General features: G+C 42.8%; 1 protein-coding gene across 1 annotated transcript in view; it reads right to left on the bottom strand.

Annotated features, from left to right (window-relative positions):
• The window catches only part of Cenpvl3 (centromere protein V like 3), a 105,935-nt gene extending 91,841 nt beyond the window's left edge, over positions 1 to 14,094 (bottom strand). The window contains exon 1 of the mRNA XM_074062273.1: positions 13,672 to 14,094. Coding sequence (XP_073918374.1) covers positions 13,672 to 14,094 — 423 coding nt within the window. The remainder of the gene's footprint in view (positions 1 to 13,671) is intronic.
• Positions 14,095 to 15,156: the final 1,062 nt, after the last annotated feature.

Raw genomic sequence — 15,156 nt, 5'->3', positions numbered from 1 at the left:
GGGAGTAGATATGCAGTATTTAGATTAGCCAGATTTTAAAAATATTTAAAGATGTGAGAGTAGATAGGGTTCCCTACTTTGTAAGTATATGAAGAGAAAAAAAGACAAAAAACTGAGGCCTGGATCTCCAACACTCAAAAGTGTGCATAGTGAGAAGATGCAGAACAGGGGAGGGGAGTTAATAAAAGGAAGGCAGCCTCTAAAGACCAAGGTAAAACATTGTTCAAGGAACCTAGAGTGATCATCTCTGTCAAATTCTGCCAAAAGGTCAAGTAAGATTAAGTTTCCACTGCATTCTGCAGTGTGGAGATGTGGTTATGAGGAGGACAAAAGGTCAAGAGGAGCTTGTGCTGAATAGGGGCTATATAGATTCTGGTATGCTGAGATGGGAGTTAAAAGCTTTGTGTTATGAGTCTTCTCCCAAGAATATCCAGAAGACTCCTAAAATACTAGCATGTAGTAAAGTGGTTGGCATCTCTGATTCAGCACACAATGCTGGCTTACTGCAGGAAGGAACCTGACCTACAGCCGTAAGTATTGCTTTTCTTAAAGTATCTGGCATACAATATGATCTGCAGTTAGGCCTGATATACATCCCTGCATATCTGGGGCTGGGGCTACAGAGATTACAGTCAGCAATCTTTTCAGCATCTGAATGCTGGCCCATGTCTTCAATCTCTTCTTTCCATTGTCAGTTTTGTTCTACACCTACACCGTGGGTGAGAACACCTCAGCCCATACATTAAAGCGGCCTCCTTGCTGCCACAAACAGCAGCTATATGATAACTTTTTGAGCCTAAGAGTGTTAATAGGATAGTCCCAGAACTCTCATCCTTAGGAATAGGGGCCTTGCAGGTCCTGGACACAGCCTTAGGGAACGAGGGTATCTGAAACATTTAATATGAAAGTGGCAGGGTGTTGAACACTTTTTAAGGAGTCCCAGGCTTAGGCCAGGTGATATGCCTGTTATTAGTCACATACCAGAAAAGCAGAGAGAGGATAAAACATAGTAAGAGGAAGTATCTTTTTTTTTTCAGTATGGGGTTCGAATGCAGGGCTTTGCACTTGCTTACACAGGCGCTCCACCTTTTGAGCCATGCTTCCAGCCCTTTTACTGGCTTCATTTAAGCTTTCTTTTTACTGTACCCATTTACATGGTCTCTTGCCATGTTTCCATCTTAGGTTTTTTTTTTTTTATAAACTACTTCTGAATAACAAGTTATTCGGTCAAAAGTGGAAAATGTACAACATAGAAGACCCATCACCAGTTACTTAAAAAAATATATGTATGTGAATATATACACCCTGTTCATGCATTTCCTCCAAATGTCCTCTTTGCAGCCGCATCAACCTTGAATTACCCTCCTAGGACCTCCCCTACACCCCAGACCTCAGGAACCCCATTCCCAACATCTTTTTTTCTCCTTTTGAAACTGTCCTCAGGCTCCTGACCCCCTGGTGCTTCCCTTCAACATCCTGGGTCTTTCTCAGGCCTCCCTACTGCCCCCTCCCTCAGCCTCCCATTTATCCCTCCCGGGATCATGCCCTGCCTCTTTTCTCACCCTGGGTATTTTCATCACCCTTCCTTTTTGGGAGCCACCTTGGGTTAAATTTTGCCCTCTTTTCTTTCCCAAACTGAAAATCACCTATGCTAAGAGGGTATACAAAGGCCTAAAGGGAGAACTTGCTGGGCACATGTTCATTTCAGACAGTGGGAGGTAATGACTACCAGGACAGTAACTTAATCCTTATCCCTTCTAAAGAGTTAGTTAGCATACTAATTACTTTCTTTAATCCTAATAATATAAGAAAAGCTTTATTGGACCACAATAAAAACATTTTTTTAGAAGAAACCAACATTTTTATTAAAACATATAATTGCATAAAAGCAACTTGGAAACCAAATTCTCAACGAGGGGAGGGCGGGGAGAGGGAGGCTGGAATCAAAGGGCAACAACAGTAAGTGCTGAGCAATGCGGTCAGAGGGACATGGATGGGGCTACAGAACTTTCCAAGGTATGGGTTAATGAGTGCAATTCTTGAAGACCTCACAAGTAAGCAAGCACAGAGCAACCTTTCAAACAGTGGGTCAGTGCTGATCCCTTTTGTAGATACTGAGATTACTCACAAAAAGGGTCACAGCACAGGCGGAGAGGGGGTGCGAGGCACATCACCTACTTCCTCCTGCTCTTCTGGAGGATAACCCAGGGGCAGGGCATCCAGCTCAGGCAAAAAGGCACGCCTAAGGCTAGTAGGGCTAGGAGTGGGGATAGAGCTCAGGCCACAAAACTTAGGAGAGGAGGAAGAGGAACTCTCCTCGGAAACAGTAGGGGAAGAGGAGGGGCTTAGGCCAGGGGACCTAACAGGGCAAGGGGGGGAGGAGGAGGTGGAGGAGGAGGAGGAGGAGGAGGAGGAGGAGGAGGAGAGGCGGACCTCACAAAACCTGCTAGGTAAAGGATAGTACCTACCAGGAGGTGAGGGGGAGGAGGCACGCATACGGACTGCATGCCAAACAGGCTGGGGAGGTGGGCTTTGGGGCTCCGTATCAGGATTGGGAGAGCTTGAGCGGCTCTGCCCAGGCGGGAAGGGGCGCCTGAGAATAGCAGACCTTCGCTGGGTGGAGCGGCTCCCAGAGACACAGCCAGGCATTATGGCGGCGCTGCGAAGGGTAGGACCTGGCCGGGTGGCGCGGCTTCCGAGGGAAGGGCCTGGAGCAGATGTATGGCTGCTGAGAACTCGGCCAGATCCGGATGCACTGCTGCGGAGAACAGGGCCTGGCGAAGTGGCAGGGCCTGCACGGAGAGTGCGGCTGCGGAGATCACGACCGGACCGGGATGCGCTATTTCCTTGAACTGGGCCTGGTGGAGGGGCTCGGCTGCGAAGATCACGACCAGACCTGCTGTGTTGAACCGGGCCTGGTGGAGGGGCCCGGCTGCGAAGATCACGACCAGACCTGCTGCATTGAACCGGGCCTGGTGGAAGGGCCCGCCTGCGAAGATCACGACCAGACCTGCTGCTTTGAACCGGGCCTGGTGGAAGGGCTCGGCTGCGAAGATCACGACCAGACCTGCTGCTTTGAACCGGGCCTGGTGGAAGGGCTCGGCTGCGAAGATCACGACCAGACCTGCTGCTTTGAACCGGGCCTGGTGGAAGGGCTCGGCTGCGAAGATCACGACCAGACCTGCTGCGTTGAACCGGACCAGATGAAGGGGCTCGGCTGCGAAGATCACGACCAGACCCGGACGCACTGCTGCGGAGAACCGGACCTGCTGGAGCGGTTCGGTTTTGAAGATCTTCACCGGATCCGGATGCACTTCTGCGGAAAATGGGACCTGGTGGAGGGGTCTGCCTTCGAAGATTAGGGATCGGCACAGATGCATGGCGTCGGAGAACCTGACTTGGTGCAGGTGCACAGCTTCTGAGTGGAAGAACTGGTGCTGATGCATAACGTCGGAGAGCAAGGCTTGGCAGGGTGGTGACACTGCAGAGGGCAGACCCCAGCCGGGGTGCATGACTGCCCTTAGAAGCCTTAAAATGGCTGCGGCTGCCATGCTCAGAGCTCAGAAAAGATGGCGGCAGAGGCATGGCAGCCAGAGGCTCAGGAACCCCAGGAAGAAGATGGAGCCCTGGCAGATTTACAACCTGGTCGCGGCGGCGGGGCTGCTTCCTACGACGGCTGCTCCCCGGGCTCTTCGTTGGCTCGGGGCACTGACCGGGCAAGCCAGTGCCCCTCGACAGCTGCCCAAGCACCGCCTGGCCGCTGGTCTCGGTCCCCACACTTCTAAGGTTGGCGTGGGGACCAGAATGCTGCTTTGCCAGCAAACAAGCAGCAGAGAACAGCGCCATGTCTTCACCAACCATGGAAATGGCGGCAGAGGCCCCGGTACCTGCTGCTCTGCTTCCCTCTGTGCTCACCGACAGAGACTCTTCGCTCAAGGCTGCAGGAACCAATGCAACAGAATCTTGATCACTGGCTGCGGTGATGCCAGGGGCTAGGGCAGCATCTTTCTGTAGCCCTCCAGGCATCTCGTCCTGGCGGCACTTCTGCTTCTTTTCCTGGGGTGACTGGCTGGACATAATGGCGAATTCTCCCTTCCACTCCTAGACAAGCTGCAAGTAGCAAAGCCTACTGTGGAGTGGGTGCAACTTGGCCGGTGGGGGATGGGCACATCCGGCTGAAGCTCCACCACTGATTGGCTAGTTGGACTTCACGCGATGCTTAGCATGTAGCGGACTCCTGCATTTCCCCCTCCCTCTGGCGTCTGGCTTCTCAGACCCCGCCTCTCCCATGTAGCAGACTCCTGCATTTCCCCCTCCCTCTGGCGTCTGGCTTCTCAGACCCCGCCTCTCCCATGTAGCAGACTCCTGCATTTCCCCCTCCCTCTGGCGTCTGGCTTCTCAGACCCCGCCTCTCCCATGTAGCAGACTCCTGCATTTCCCCCTCCCTCTGGCGTCTGGCTTCTCAGACCCCGCCTCTCCCATGTAGCAGACTCCTGCATTTCCCCCTCCCTCTGGTGTCTGGCTTCTCAGACCCCGCCTCTCCCTTCGGCGTCTGGCGGAGTCTAGCGTACTCTACCCATCTATGTTCGGAGCTCCAGAGTCAATAGTGGAAATCTCCCTAGCCTTAACCCCTCCCCGTGACAGTGTTTAGTGGGAGGGTTTTGGGGTGAGACATCTTGAGACACCCCAAAACAGCTTTGGCAGCACCACGCTGGTAGCTCAGCCTCTAGCGGCCGGTTGCTTGAAAGATACTATATGGCCAAGAGGTTATAACCTAGACAATTCATGACCCTATTGGGGAACTGTCCTAAAACTCCTCTAGGCATCTGGATAACCCCACATGAAGTCTGGTCACTTTTTAGGTCAGCGTCAGGCCCAAAGGTGACAAAAGGGATGGGATCCACACGGTCGTGGCTTGGGATGCTCATCACGGAGTGTGCTGCCTTCCTCAGGTGCCACACACCCTTCATGGGCATTTAGAATCACTCACGACCATGGTTCTCGCTGCCTTGCCTCCTAAGGTACAGGTTGAGTTTGGCTAGGATTTAGGGTGATGCTGTGGCTAAACCCATCCACTTTCGTAACTGTTACATAGGAAGTCACTCATGCATTTATAGTAACTTATTTTCTGATAACGTAAGTATGCTTTGAGGCACAGACTTGCAGTTTAATATGCAGACATAGTTATAATTATTATTACGAAAAGGCTGCTTTCTTCAGTACCAAAAACAGAAAAATATTAAAACCAGCACCTAAACCTCCAGGCAAATCCGGGGAAAGAAAAGTAGCCATTTATACATATTTCCTAGTTGAATGAAAACGGAATCACTTATGCATAACATACTACTTTGTAACCTGCTTTGGAGGGTTCAGAAAACACACTTTTCCATGTCAATAAATTTCCACAAAGTCATTTTGTAACTAAAAATATTCCTTTTAAGGACGAAGCTTATATTTTCTAAAATTCCTATACTGACCAACATTTGTGTTCTTTCCAACTTTTCACATCAATGTGAGTTAATTCTCATCAAAAATTATTCCTATCTTCAAGTGTGTCCTTGTGGATAAATTCCCCAAAGAAGAAATGCTTGGCATAAGTCTCTGCATATTTGTAAAACTGTTCTGGAAGTTGCATTATAACAATTTCAGCAGAAATGACTGGGATATTTAATGGAGTGGATAAGCAACTGGACTGAAAGATAAAAGCAATGAAATGGTATTTGGAGTGTTCAACAATGCAGAATGGAAAGTGGATTTGAAATGTAGATGAAATGGGATGAAATGGAGATTGTGTATGAATGAAATGGAATGAGATTGGGAATGGAATACATACTTGGACAGGATATGGAATGGAATATAGAACCAGAGGCTGGCAGAGTGGCTCAAGTGGTAGAGTGTCTGCCTAGCAAGCATGAGGTCCTGAGTTCAAACCCAAGTATCACCAAAAAAGGAAAAACAAGAAAGAAAGTAAATGAACATTTTACAGCTTGAACACTGGATGGGGTATAGTGGGAAAATGGGATGAAACCAACACATCGAAGTAAATAATGTCATATGAATTAAAAATGTTCCTGAAAACAGGAATGAAATATAGTATCAAATATTAAAGAAAACAAATCAAATTAGGAAAGAATGCACAATGGAACAGAATGTATAATGGCCTGCAATCAATGGACTATGAAATCTGCACTATGGATCTTCAAATACTAGAAAAGAACAGAATGAAATGTAAAATGCAGGCTCATGAAGGATTGGGATGTGAACTGAATAAGAATGGAATGTGGAAAATGAAATATTGAGGAAATGCAGGATGGACTTAGCTGCATAGAATGTGTTCTGATCATCTACCATGCCATAAAATTTAGTCTCATGGAATAATGTCCACTTTATTATTCACATGAATTCTGTAGAATTAAATTCAGTCAGGACATAGAATGGATGGCTTTTCTGTGCTCCATAACATCTGGGTCCTCCGCTGGAAACTTGAGTGGCTATGTGGTCATGAGGGAAGGACTGCAGTAAATGATCACTTCTACATTTTGGTGAATGGAAATGCCACTTACGGAAATATGGCAAACTTGCTCAGTTGAGATCAGGGAGACAGTGGGAATTAGTGATTTTGTTAAGACCATGTTTGACCACTATACCCTGTATACTTGCTCTAGTTATTTAGGAATATGAATCCCAATTTATCTCATAACTATTCTGTAGGTGAACTTTCACCAATTTTGTGGATCAAGTTTTCCTCTGAGGAATTATTTGACTTTGCAGTCATCCTTTTTTCTACAATTTCTGTGTGTCTTAGTCATGATCTTGACTTAGTAATAACTAAAACACCCTTCCCCCATCCTTTTTTTCTTTAAATAATATACATGTATACATGTATTATTCTACTTATTGACTGGCTATTCTCTAAGATCTCAAACTTTATTCTAAAGAAATATCTCTCTAATTCCATTTGTGTCTTCAATACCCTCTCCTTTCTCATTCTCCTTATTCCATTTTAAAAGTGTATGTGTATGTGTGTATGTATGTAGTTGTCACAGAAAAAAAACTGGAAGACTGATTTTAATTGGATTGATACTTTACCTTCTGCATATTTTCAATGAGCATACTAAAAATACCTATTTGAATTTTTAAAAACAATTATTTTATATACAATTAAAACAAAAAGGTTTTAATTAGGTTTTAAGCTGCTGTAAGAAAACAGGCTCTCTTATACCACTGGATGGGATCATAAATTCACCATCATTAGGGAAAATTTGGCAAGATGATGATAAATAGAAAGCCTTACATGAAATAATACAATAGTATAATTCCTCTTCCCAGGACCAAGTCTAAAAAAAAAAAAAACAAACTCTCAGATATACATTCACAATATTATATGCTCAAAGGCAATTATTAGTTTCATTCATTATTTTTAATTGGTACATAATAATTGTGCTTATTTATGGGGTTCACTGTAATATTTTGATATCTGTATACAATATACACTGATCAAATCTGGTTAATTAATATATCCAACACTTCAAACGTTTATCATTTCTTTGTGCTAGGAACATTCAAAATCCTCTCAGCCATTATGAAATACAGAGTAAATCACTGTTAACTACAGAATCCTACTGTGATACAGAACACTAGATCATATTCCCCCTACCCAACTACAATTTTCTACCAGTTAGCCAACCTCTCTAGAGCCCATCTTTCGGCCTACCCTTCCCCGCCTTTGATAACCACTAGTCCGACATAAATGTTGATCCACATGTAAGTGATAATATGCAATATTTCTCTTTCTGTGCCTGACTTATTTCGTTGAACATAATGTCCTTCAGGTGTATTCATGTTCCCATGGATGTATGGATTTCATTTTTTTCACTTTCTATTTACCTATTGACGGACATTTAGGTGGATTCCATACCTTTGTTGTTGTGAATAGTGCTCCAATAAACATGAAGTGCAGATTTGATCTACTGTTCCTTTTCTTTAGATATATACTCAGTAGTGGATCTGCTAGGTAAACAGGTATTTGTATTTTTAGTGTTTTTGAGGCGCCTCCATAATGGCAGTACTAATTTACATTATCAACAACAGTGTTTAAGAGTTCCCCTTTCTCTGCATCTTTACCAGCATTTGTTACTTTTTTGTCTTTTTTATACCAGCCATCCTAACAGGAGTGAGATGATATCCCAATATGGTTCCAGTTTGCATTTCCCTGATGATTAGTGATGCTGGGCATTGTAATAAACCTTTTAGTTATATGCATGTTTTCTTTGGATAAATGTGCAACCTTTATCAAAATACCAAAGGTATTCTTCACAGAAATACAAAAAAAAATTCTCAAATTCATGTGGAACCAGAAAAGATAAACAGCCTAAGAAAGTCTGAGCAAAAAAGACAAAACTGGAGGCCACCATACTACCTGACTTCAAAATACACTATAGAAAGAGAGTAACCCAAACAGCAGGTACTGGCATAAAAAACAGACATAAACCAATGGAATAGAGTAAAGGAACCAGAACAAATCCAGATATTTATAGTCAACTCATTTTTCAGCAAAGGTGCCAAGAACATATATTGGAGAAAGGACTTAACAAATGGTGCTGAGAAAAAAATGGACGGCTACACACAGAACAGTGAAATTAGGCCCTTATTTCTCTCCATATGAAAATCAACTCAAATGGATTAAACACTTACATGTTAGACCTGTAATTAAGAAAAGAGGAGAAAATGCTTTAGCAAATGTTGTTTGGGTATGACCCCAAAAGCTAAGGCCACAGAAGCAAAAATAGACCAGTGGGATTCTATCAAAGTACAAATCAGCACAGCAAAGGAAAGAATCAACAAAGTGAAGATTTAAACTGCTGACTAGAAGAAATTATCTGCAAACTAGTTATCCAACAAAGGATTAACATCCAGGATATGTAAGGAAGTATAAGTCAATAGCACAAAAAAATGAAAATAAAAACTAAACCACCCAAATCATTTGACTAAAAAATAAGCAAAGATGTGTATAGTATCATTTATTTTTAAAAATCTGAAACAACTTCCATTTCCAATCGAATACTAGATGCTCATGGAATAAATTTATGTAGCTTTTATGAGATGTTTCTGAAAAACATTAAGTGTCATGGGAAATGGTTATATTACACCAAAAATCCTGCATGATGTACTGTAACTACTGACCTATATTTATATCTACTTGTTTTGACATTTTTTGAAATTTTCAATGTATATTGAAATTTCATCCACTGTAGTACAATTGTTCTAAATCAGGGGCATATTGCCCCACAGAGGAAATTTGAAAATTTATATGGACTGTGGTAACTGGGGAGAGGCTATCACACTGGTATCTAGTGTGTAGGAGCCAGGGATGCTGCTCAACCACTTCAGTGCACACCAGAGCCTCCAATGAGGCTTTGACTTGACTCATACACAAAAATTGATTCTAGAATTATCTGGCCCAAAATGCCAACAGTATCAAGTTGGATAAATCTTGCAGTAGATCACTTAGATAATTCAGAAATTTTTAAGAAAACATAAATCACAAAAATCCTACTAGTAATCAATAATCATTAAGAGTTTGATACATGTATGTGTTAGTTTTTTTCTATGGTAATTTTATACTTTATAATTAGTGCAAAGGGTGTTCTTGAAATAAGTGAATTCATTTTGTGGTGCTGTGGACTAAACCCAGGGCTTTGTGCTTACTACACTGATGGTCCACTGCTGAGGTATTTCTTCTAGCCACATGTAATTCATTTAAAAATGGCATTCTGCCCTAGGGGCATGGCTCAAGAGCACCTGCACAACAAGCAGGAGGCCATGAGTTCAAACCCCAGTACCACCAAGAACCCCTGCATTCTTCCTCAACAAACTACAAATATTTTTGACATATTAAGTATATTACTCATTGCTTAAGAAGTTACATAACTTAAGAATTGTAGTTTTAGCTCATTTACATGGATATTTCACAAATAGCAGTACATTATCTGCTGATTTTCAAATGTCTCATCAAAGCCTTAATTTCCAAATATTTATATATTTGGTTAACCTAAAGAAAAACTGTGGGTCATAATGCAATGTATCTGATATATAACGAGTGGTGTGGTTCACTAACCAGGACATAATAATCTCACTGCTACATTGATGACTGGTTTGGAAACAGGCATTTCTCTGTTGTCATCTAAGAAATGGATGCACATCCTTTGGAGGCTTTGGGGAAAAGCTTCTAAGCTCTTAAAAAAGACATGCAACAAACTGTTTACATAAGAACTTAAAGAATACACATATCAACTTTTAGCATTCATAAATGAATTTCATATGGTTAATGGGTATAAGGTTAAACCAAATTGAGCTTCTATATACCAACACCAAAAATTACAAAGAGAAAAAATTTTAAATGCCATTTTCTGTAGCAATGAGAAAGTATCTAACTGCGGAACAAACGTAATAAAAATTCACAAGAACTTTGCCTAAAAGTCTCCATAAAATTTCTGAAAGAAATTAAAAAAGAACCACGTTAATCAAAGATACAGCATGATGATGGAATAGAAGACAATATTGTGAAAATGAAAAATAGAATTCTTATCAAAATGCTCTACAGATTCAATACAATCCCTGCAGATTGTATTTTGGAAGTTGGCAAACTCATTCTAAAATATATATAGATATAAAAGATTCAAGAACAGCCGAATTACCCAGAAGATATTTGAAGGACTTTCACAGTCAGATAAAGCCATGATAATTAAGATTGTGTCATTTGTATATAATAGGTTGCTATACAGGAATAGATATATCTTTATATCTATATAAATAGACAAATAGAACAACAAAGAATAAAGAGTCCAGAAAAAGACACAAGTGGTCACCTCACAGCAAAGCTAACTGCAGTGCATGGGGAGAAAGATAATCCTTTAAGTAAGTGAAGATGGACGAACTGGACACCAAGCCACAGGAAAAATGTGGCTTTAGCTTCTAACTTAAATCATATGCAAAAATTTATTCCAGAAGATAAAGCTTCTCTCAGGCTGGTGGAGTGGCTCAAGTAGTAGAGTGCCTGCCTACCTAGCAAGTGTGACGCCCTGAGTTCAAAGCACTCTGGTTTGATACCGGAGTAAATGGAATACAGAAAGGAGTTCAAAATTCCAAAGCAGTTTACAAACCCAGCTGAATTCAACTGTCTGCCCAAGACAATCACAGTGTTCCCATCATGCACTTCAAAATACTTCCAGCCTTCCTCCACTACCAAGTTCCAAAGCCTTGGCCACATTTTTGGGTGTTTGCAGTAGCAGCATACCCCACTCAGGCACCAAAATCTACGTTGTTTTTCTATTGATAAGGAATACATCACGTCGCTCTTAGCAGCTGAAACCTATGCTCATTTATTGCCTCACAGTCGTGTATGTCAGAAGCCACGCAGAGTGTGACTGGCTGCCCTGCCTAGGTACACCCAAAGTGGGATGCTGTTTCTCTTGCTGAGCCTCTCTGGAGGCTCTTAGGAAGCAGCTCTTTCAGAACCATAACTGTCCATGTTGTCAGCTGAATTCAGCTTCCTCAGTTAGAGGACTGAGGCCCCCATTCTCTTGCTGGCTATAAACCAAGGCAGAACTCCCGTCTGAGAGGCCACCTGAAGTCTCTTCCCATGTGGCCCTTCCTAATATCCCCTCGTGAGCCAGGAACTAGAACCTTGTAAGTAAGTGCTCTCCTAGTTAGGTGTGGCCCTCCCTGAATATAACCATTTTGAAAGAGCAACTGCCTTGACCTTAATTACATCTCCAAAATCCTGTTTGCCATAAAAGTAATATAATCACAAGACAGAAATCTCATCTTATTCATAGATATCACCTCAATGATGACACAAAAACAAGGGTTACTGGGAACCACTGTAGAATTTTGCCTACCACTCAGTGTATATCCAACAGACTTGCATGCTCTCCCTAAGACATGAATAAGGATATTCACAGTGGCATTCGTGAAAATGGTCACAAGTAAGAAACAATATAAATAGCTATCAAAAATTGAATAAACACTGGTCCAAAATATCCCCACACACAACACAATGAACCAAGATCATTGGTACTGAACAAAAGAAACCAGGCATAAGATTTATAACTGTATAAAGTATTAAAATCAATCTATAGTGACATAGGTCACAACAGTGTTTAACTTTCAGGGGTGATGACAGTGAAGGATAATGTTCTATATCTTGGCCTTGATGGTTGTTACATGAATGTATTCACTTTGTAAAATGTCACCAATTTGCAAAATTGCTAATTGATAATTATGCACTCTACTATTTGAATGCTATACTTCAATGAAATAAAAGCTACCAAAAAAGAAAAAAAATTGGAAAGCCAAGAATTGACAGAAATATATTTCATGCAATCTCTTTTAGGCAAGGCTAGAATCTAAAATGCTTTTAAAAACAAACTTTTCTTGACACATTTACACATAAAACCTGACATGAGTATAGTTTAATCTTTATATCTTGGAATTAATATTTATATAATTCACTGCAGAAATACTGTTTTATTATATTCAGCAGTAGCACCCCAGACCTTGCTATGGATCTCATGTAATATATGGCATAAAATTTATGAAACATTTGGTCCCAAGAATTTCAGATAGGCCAGGCATGGAAGATGCACACCTGTAATTCCAGCTACACAGGATCTGGAGGAGCACAGCTGGGGGACAATCAGCAAGACTCAATTTTAAAAAAGAAGCTGGGTGTGATGCAGTGATACCAGCTATGTGGGAAGCCTAGGTAGGAGGATTGCAGCCTTGGGCAAAAATGGGAGATCCTATCCAAAAAATAACTAAAGCAAAAAGGCTTGGGTGTGGCTCAAGTGGTACATAGGTAGAACTGGGCGATAGGCTCAATTTCAGTACTTAGTGTCTGACTTTCAGCGAGTTAATCTTTCTAGCCCTACTTTCTTCGTGTGGCCAATAGTCCCCTACATTGCACTGTTTCCTCCAAATTTTGCAAAGTGGAGTTTTCACGTTATTAAGCTAATTAATGAACAAATGTGCTGAGATCAAGTGTAAAACATGCATTTTGTTTTACAAATACAACTGATATCAACAAGTAATAACTTTTAGGAACTGTGTGTATGTTTGAGCATTTATTTAGTCTTCTTAAAATTAAGCTCAGTATTTCTGTGTTTTTCTAGGTAGAATTTTTACAAATTATTTCTGTATAAATGCATCACCTATTCTTTATTTTCTCAAAATCACATACATGATCTTAAAAGTTAAATAGTAACACTAGCCTTTAATGAAACAAGAAATCATTTGCATCTAAATCCACACCCTTTCCCCAATCCCTCAAACTTCTTTAAACATATTTTTTACTGTTTCCAAATCATAGACTTAATACTGATTGTAGCATATTGCAAAGATGACCACAAGTGAGACTTCTTGTTTCAGCTCCCACGTGCAAAGAAGTTGGAAATCGACCGACACCCCGCCTTCTTACAAGAAAACATTGGACAAACAGAAAATTCACCACTCCGAAGGACACATCCAGAGTCACAACTGAGATTGCTTACTTGGAACCCAAGCCTCTATAGCCACATCATAGGACACTGAAATGGTCAATCTGCTGAATCTTTCCAGGCAGAATATGGACTAGCGGGAGGGTGAGGACCTTCGCATGCCCGTGGGCTTTACCTTCAGGAAAACGTTCCGTCGCCCAGGCAGTGCAGCGTTAGGCAGGATTATCCAAGGGTCAGAGACATCTGGGTGCGACTGGGCACCCCGCACTTGCTCCAGAAACTGTGTGGCGCGGCCTGCGGGAGGGGTCAGAGAGCGAAGATGCTCTCCACGCCAGGGAGGAGCCTCAGGAAGGAGATCGCCAGGAGGAGGCGCAGCCATTGCTTCCTCATGCGTAACCTGTAGCTGAAATCCACCACGCACACGACTGCAGGGGCGCAGACCTTGACGCTGAACCCCATGGCGGCTGCAGCCCCGCAGTGGGGCATGCGGGGCCGGGTCCTCGAAGGTGTCCAGCAGGAACTTGGCGGCGCGCTCGCAGCCGAGGCCCCACCGCTTCCTGAGCGTCCCAGCGCTGCGCGGCGCCCAGGTCCAGCTCATTGGTGAACCGCGCCCGCAAGCACGAGTTCGGGGCGGCGCTTAGGGTTGTGCATCTTTGTGGATCTAGCCGCGAGCCCGATCCCCTTCAGTACTGTCTTTTGTGCCCAAGGTGGCTGGAAGAGGGAGGAAAGGGAGGGGAGCAGGTAACCCAGGGTTGCTCTTGGCTGCACCGGCTTCCCAGGCACATCAAGTCTGGCAAAGTCATGGTCCTGCAGGGCTGGTGGCCAAAGCGGGGAGTGGGAGGGAGAGGGTCAGAGGGGCAGGTGGAGTTCAAATTCTGAGAACTTACTGGACCACTCCTTTCCACTACCAAGGAGTCTTGAACTTGAGATTTTCCTTCCTCTTAAAATGACTGCTTTGCTGGTGTAACATGTTGGTACCCTGTGTCTTGAGATTTTTGTACACAGGGAGATGTCGTGTGCGTTGGCGTCGTGTATGTGGAGTTTTCATGCTCATTCTGTTACAAACCTGTCAATGTGAAATAGTTTTGAAGTTCTCCGCTTCTCAGTAATTGCTTTTGGGGAAAAAAAGGAGTATAAGACATTACAGCTTAGGTGGAGCAAGGTGTAAGTGCAAGAACATATTTGAAATATTTAATACAGCAGAAAGGATCTCCATTTATTGTGTGCATTATTCTAAACTGATTTTCCAGTAATTTAATAAGTTTGTGTGTGTGTGTGTGTGTGTGTGTGGCTGTACTGAGGTTTGAACTCAGCTTCCCCCTTGGGAGGCAGGCACTCTGCTGCTTGAACCACACCTCCAGTCCTAAATTTTAAAAAATTTTATTGGACTTATTTTTAGCTTTCTTCTATGACAACGTTCAGGAAATGTTCTGGATGCCGGATGGGGAAAAGCCAACGTAACTTGGAACCTTTCCTCAAGCACCTCACAATCTAGTATGGTAGAAAAATTGTAGGAAAGAGGTTAAGTGAAGAATTAGAAGTTTTTCAGAGTATCATGTGAAATACAAAGGAGTCTGAGGCACAAATGAAGCCACAGATCAGATAAAGGGCCAAAAGAGAAACAGGAAACTGGAGAGAGGCCTCTCCTTGTGAGTGTGGA

This window comes from Castor canadensis, chromosome X (assembly GCF_047511655.1).
Source record: "Castor canadensis chromosome X, mCasCan1.hap1v2, whole genome shotgun sequence".
In the NCBI taxonomy this organism is placed as follows: domain Eukaryota; kingdom Metazoa; phylum Chordata; class Mammalia; order Rodentia; family Castoridae; genus Castor; species Castor canadensis.
Note: the sequence above shows the minus strand (reverse complement) of the source record. Positions and strands in the feature narration are given on the sequence as shown.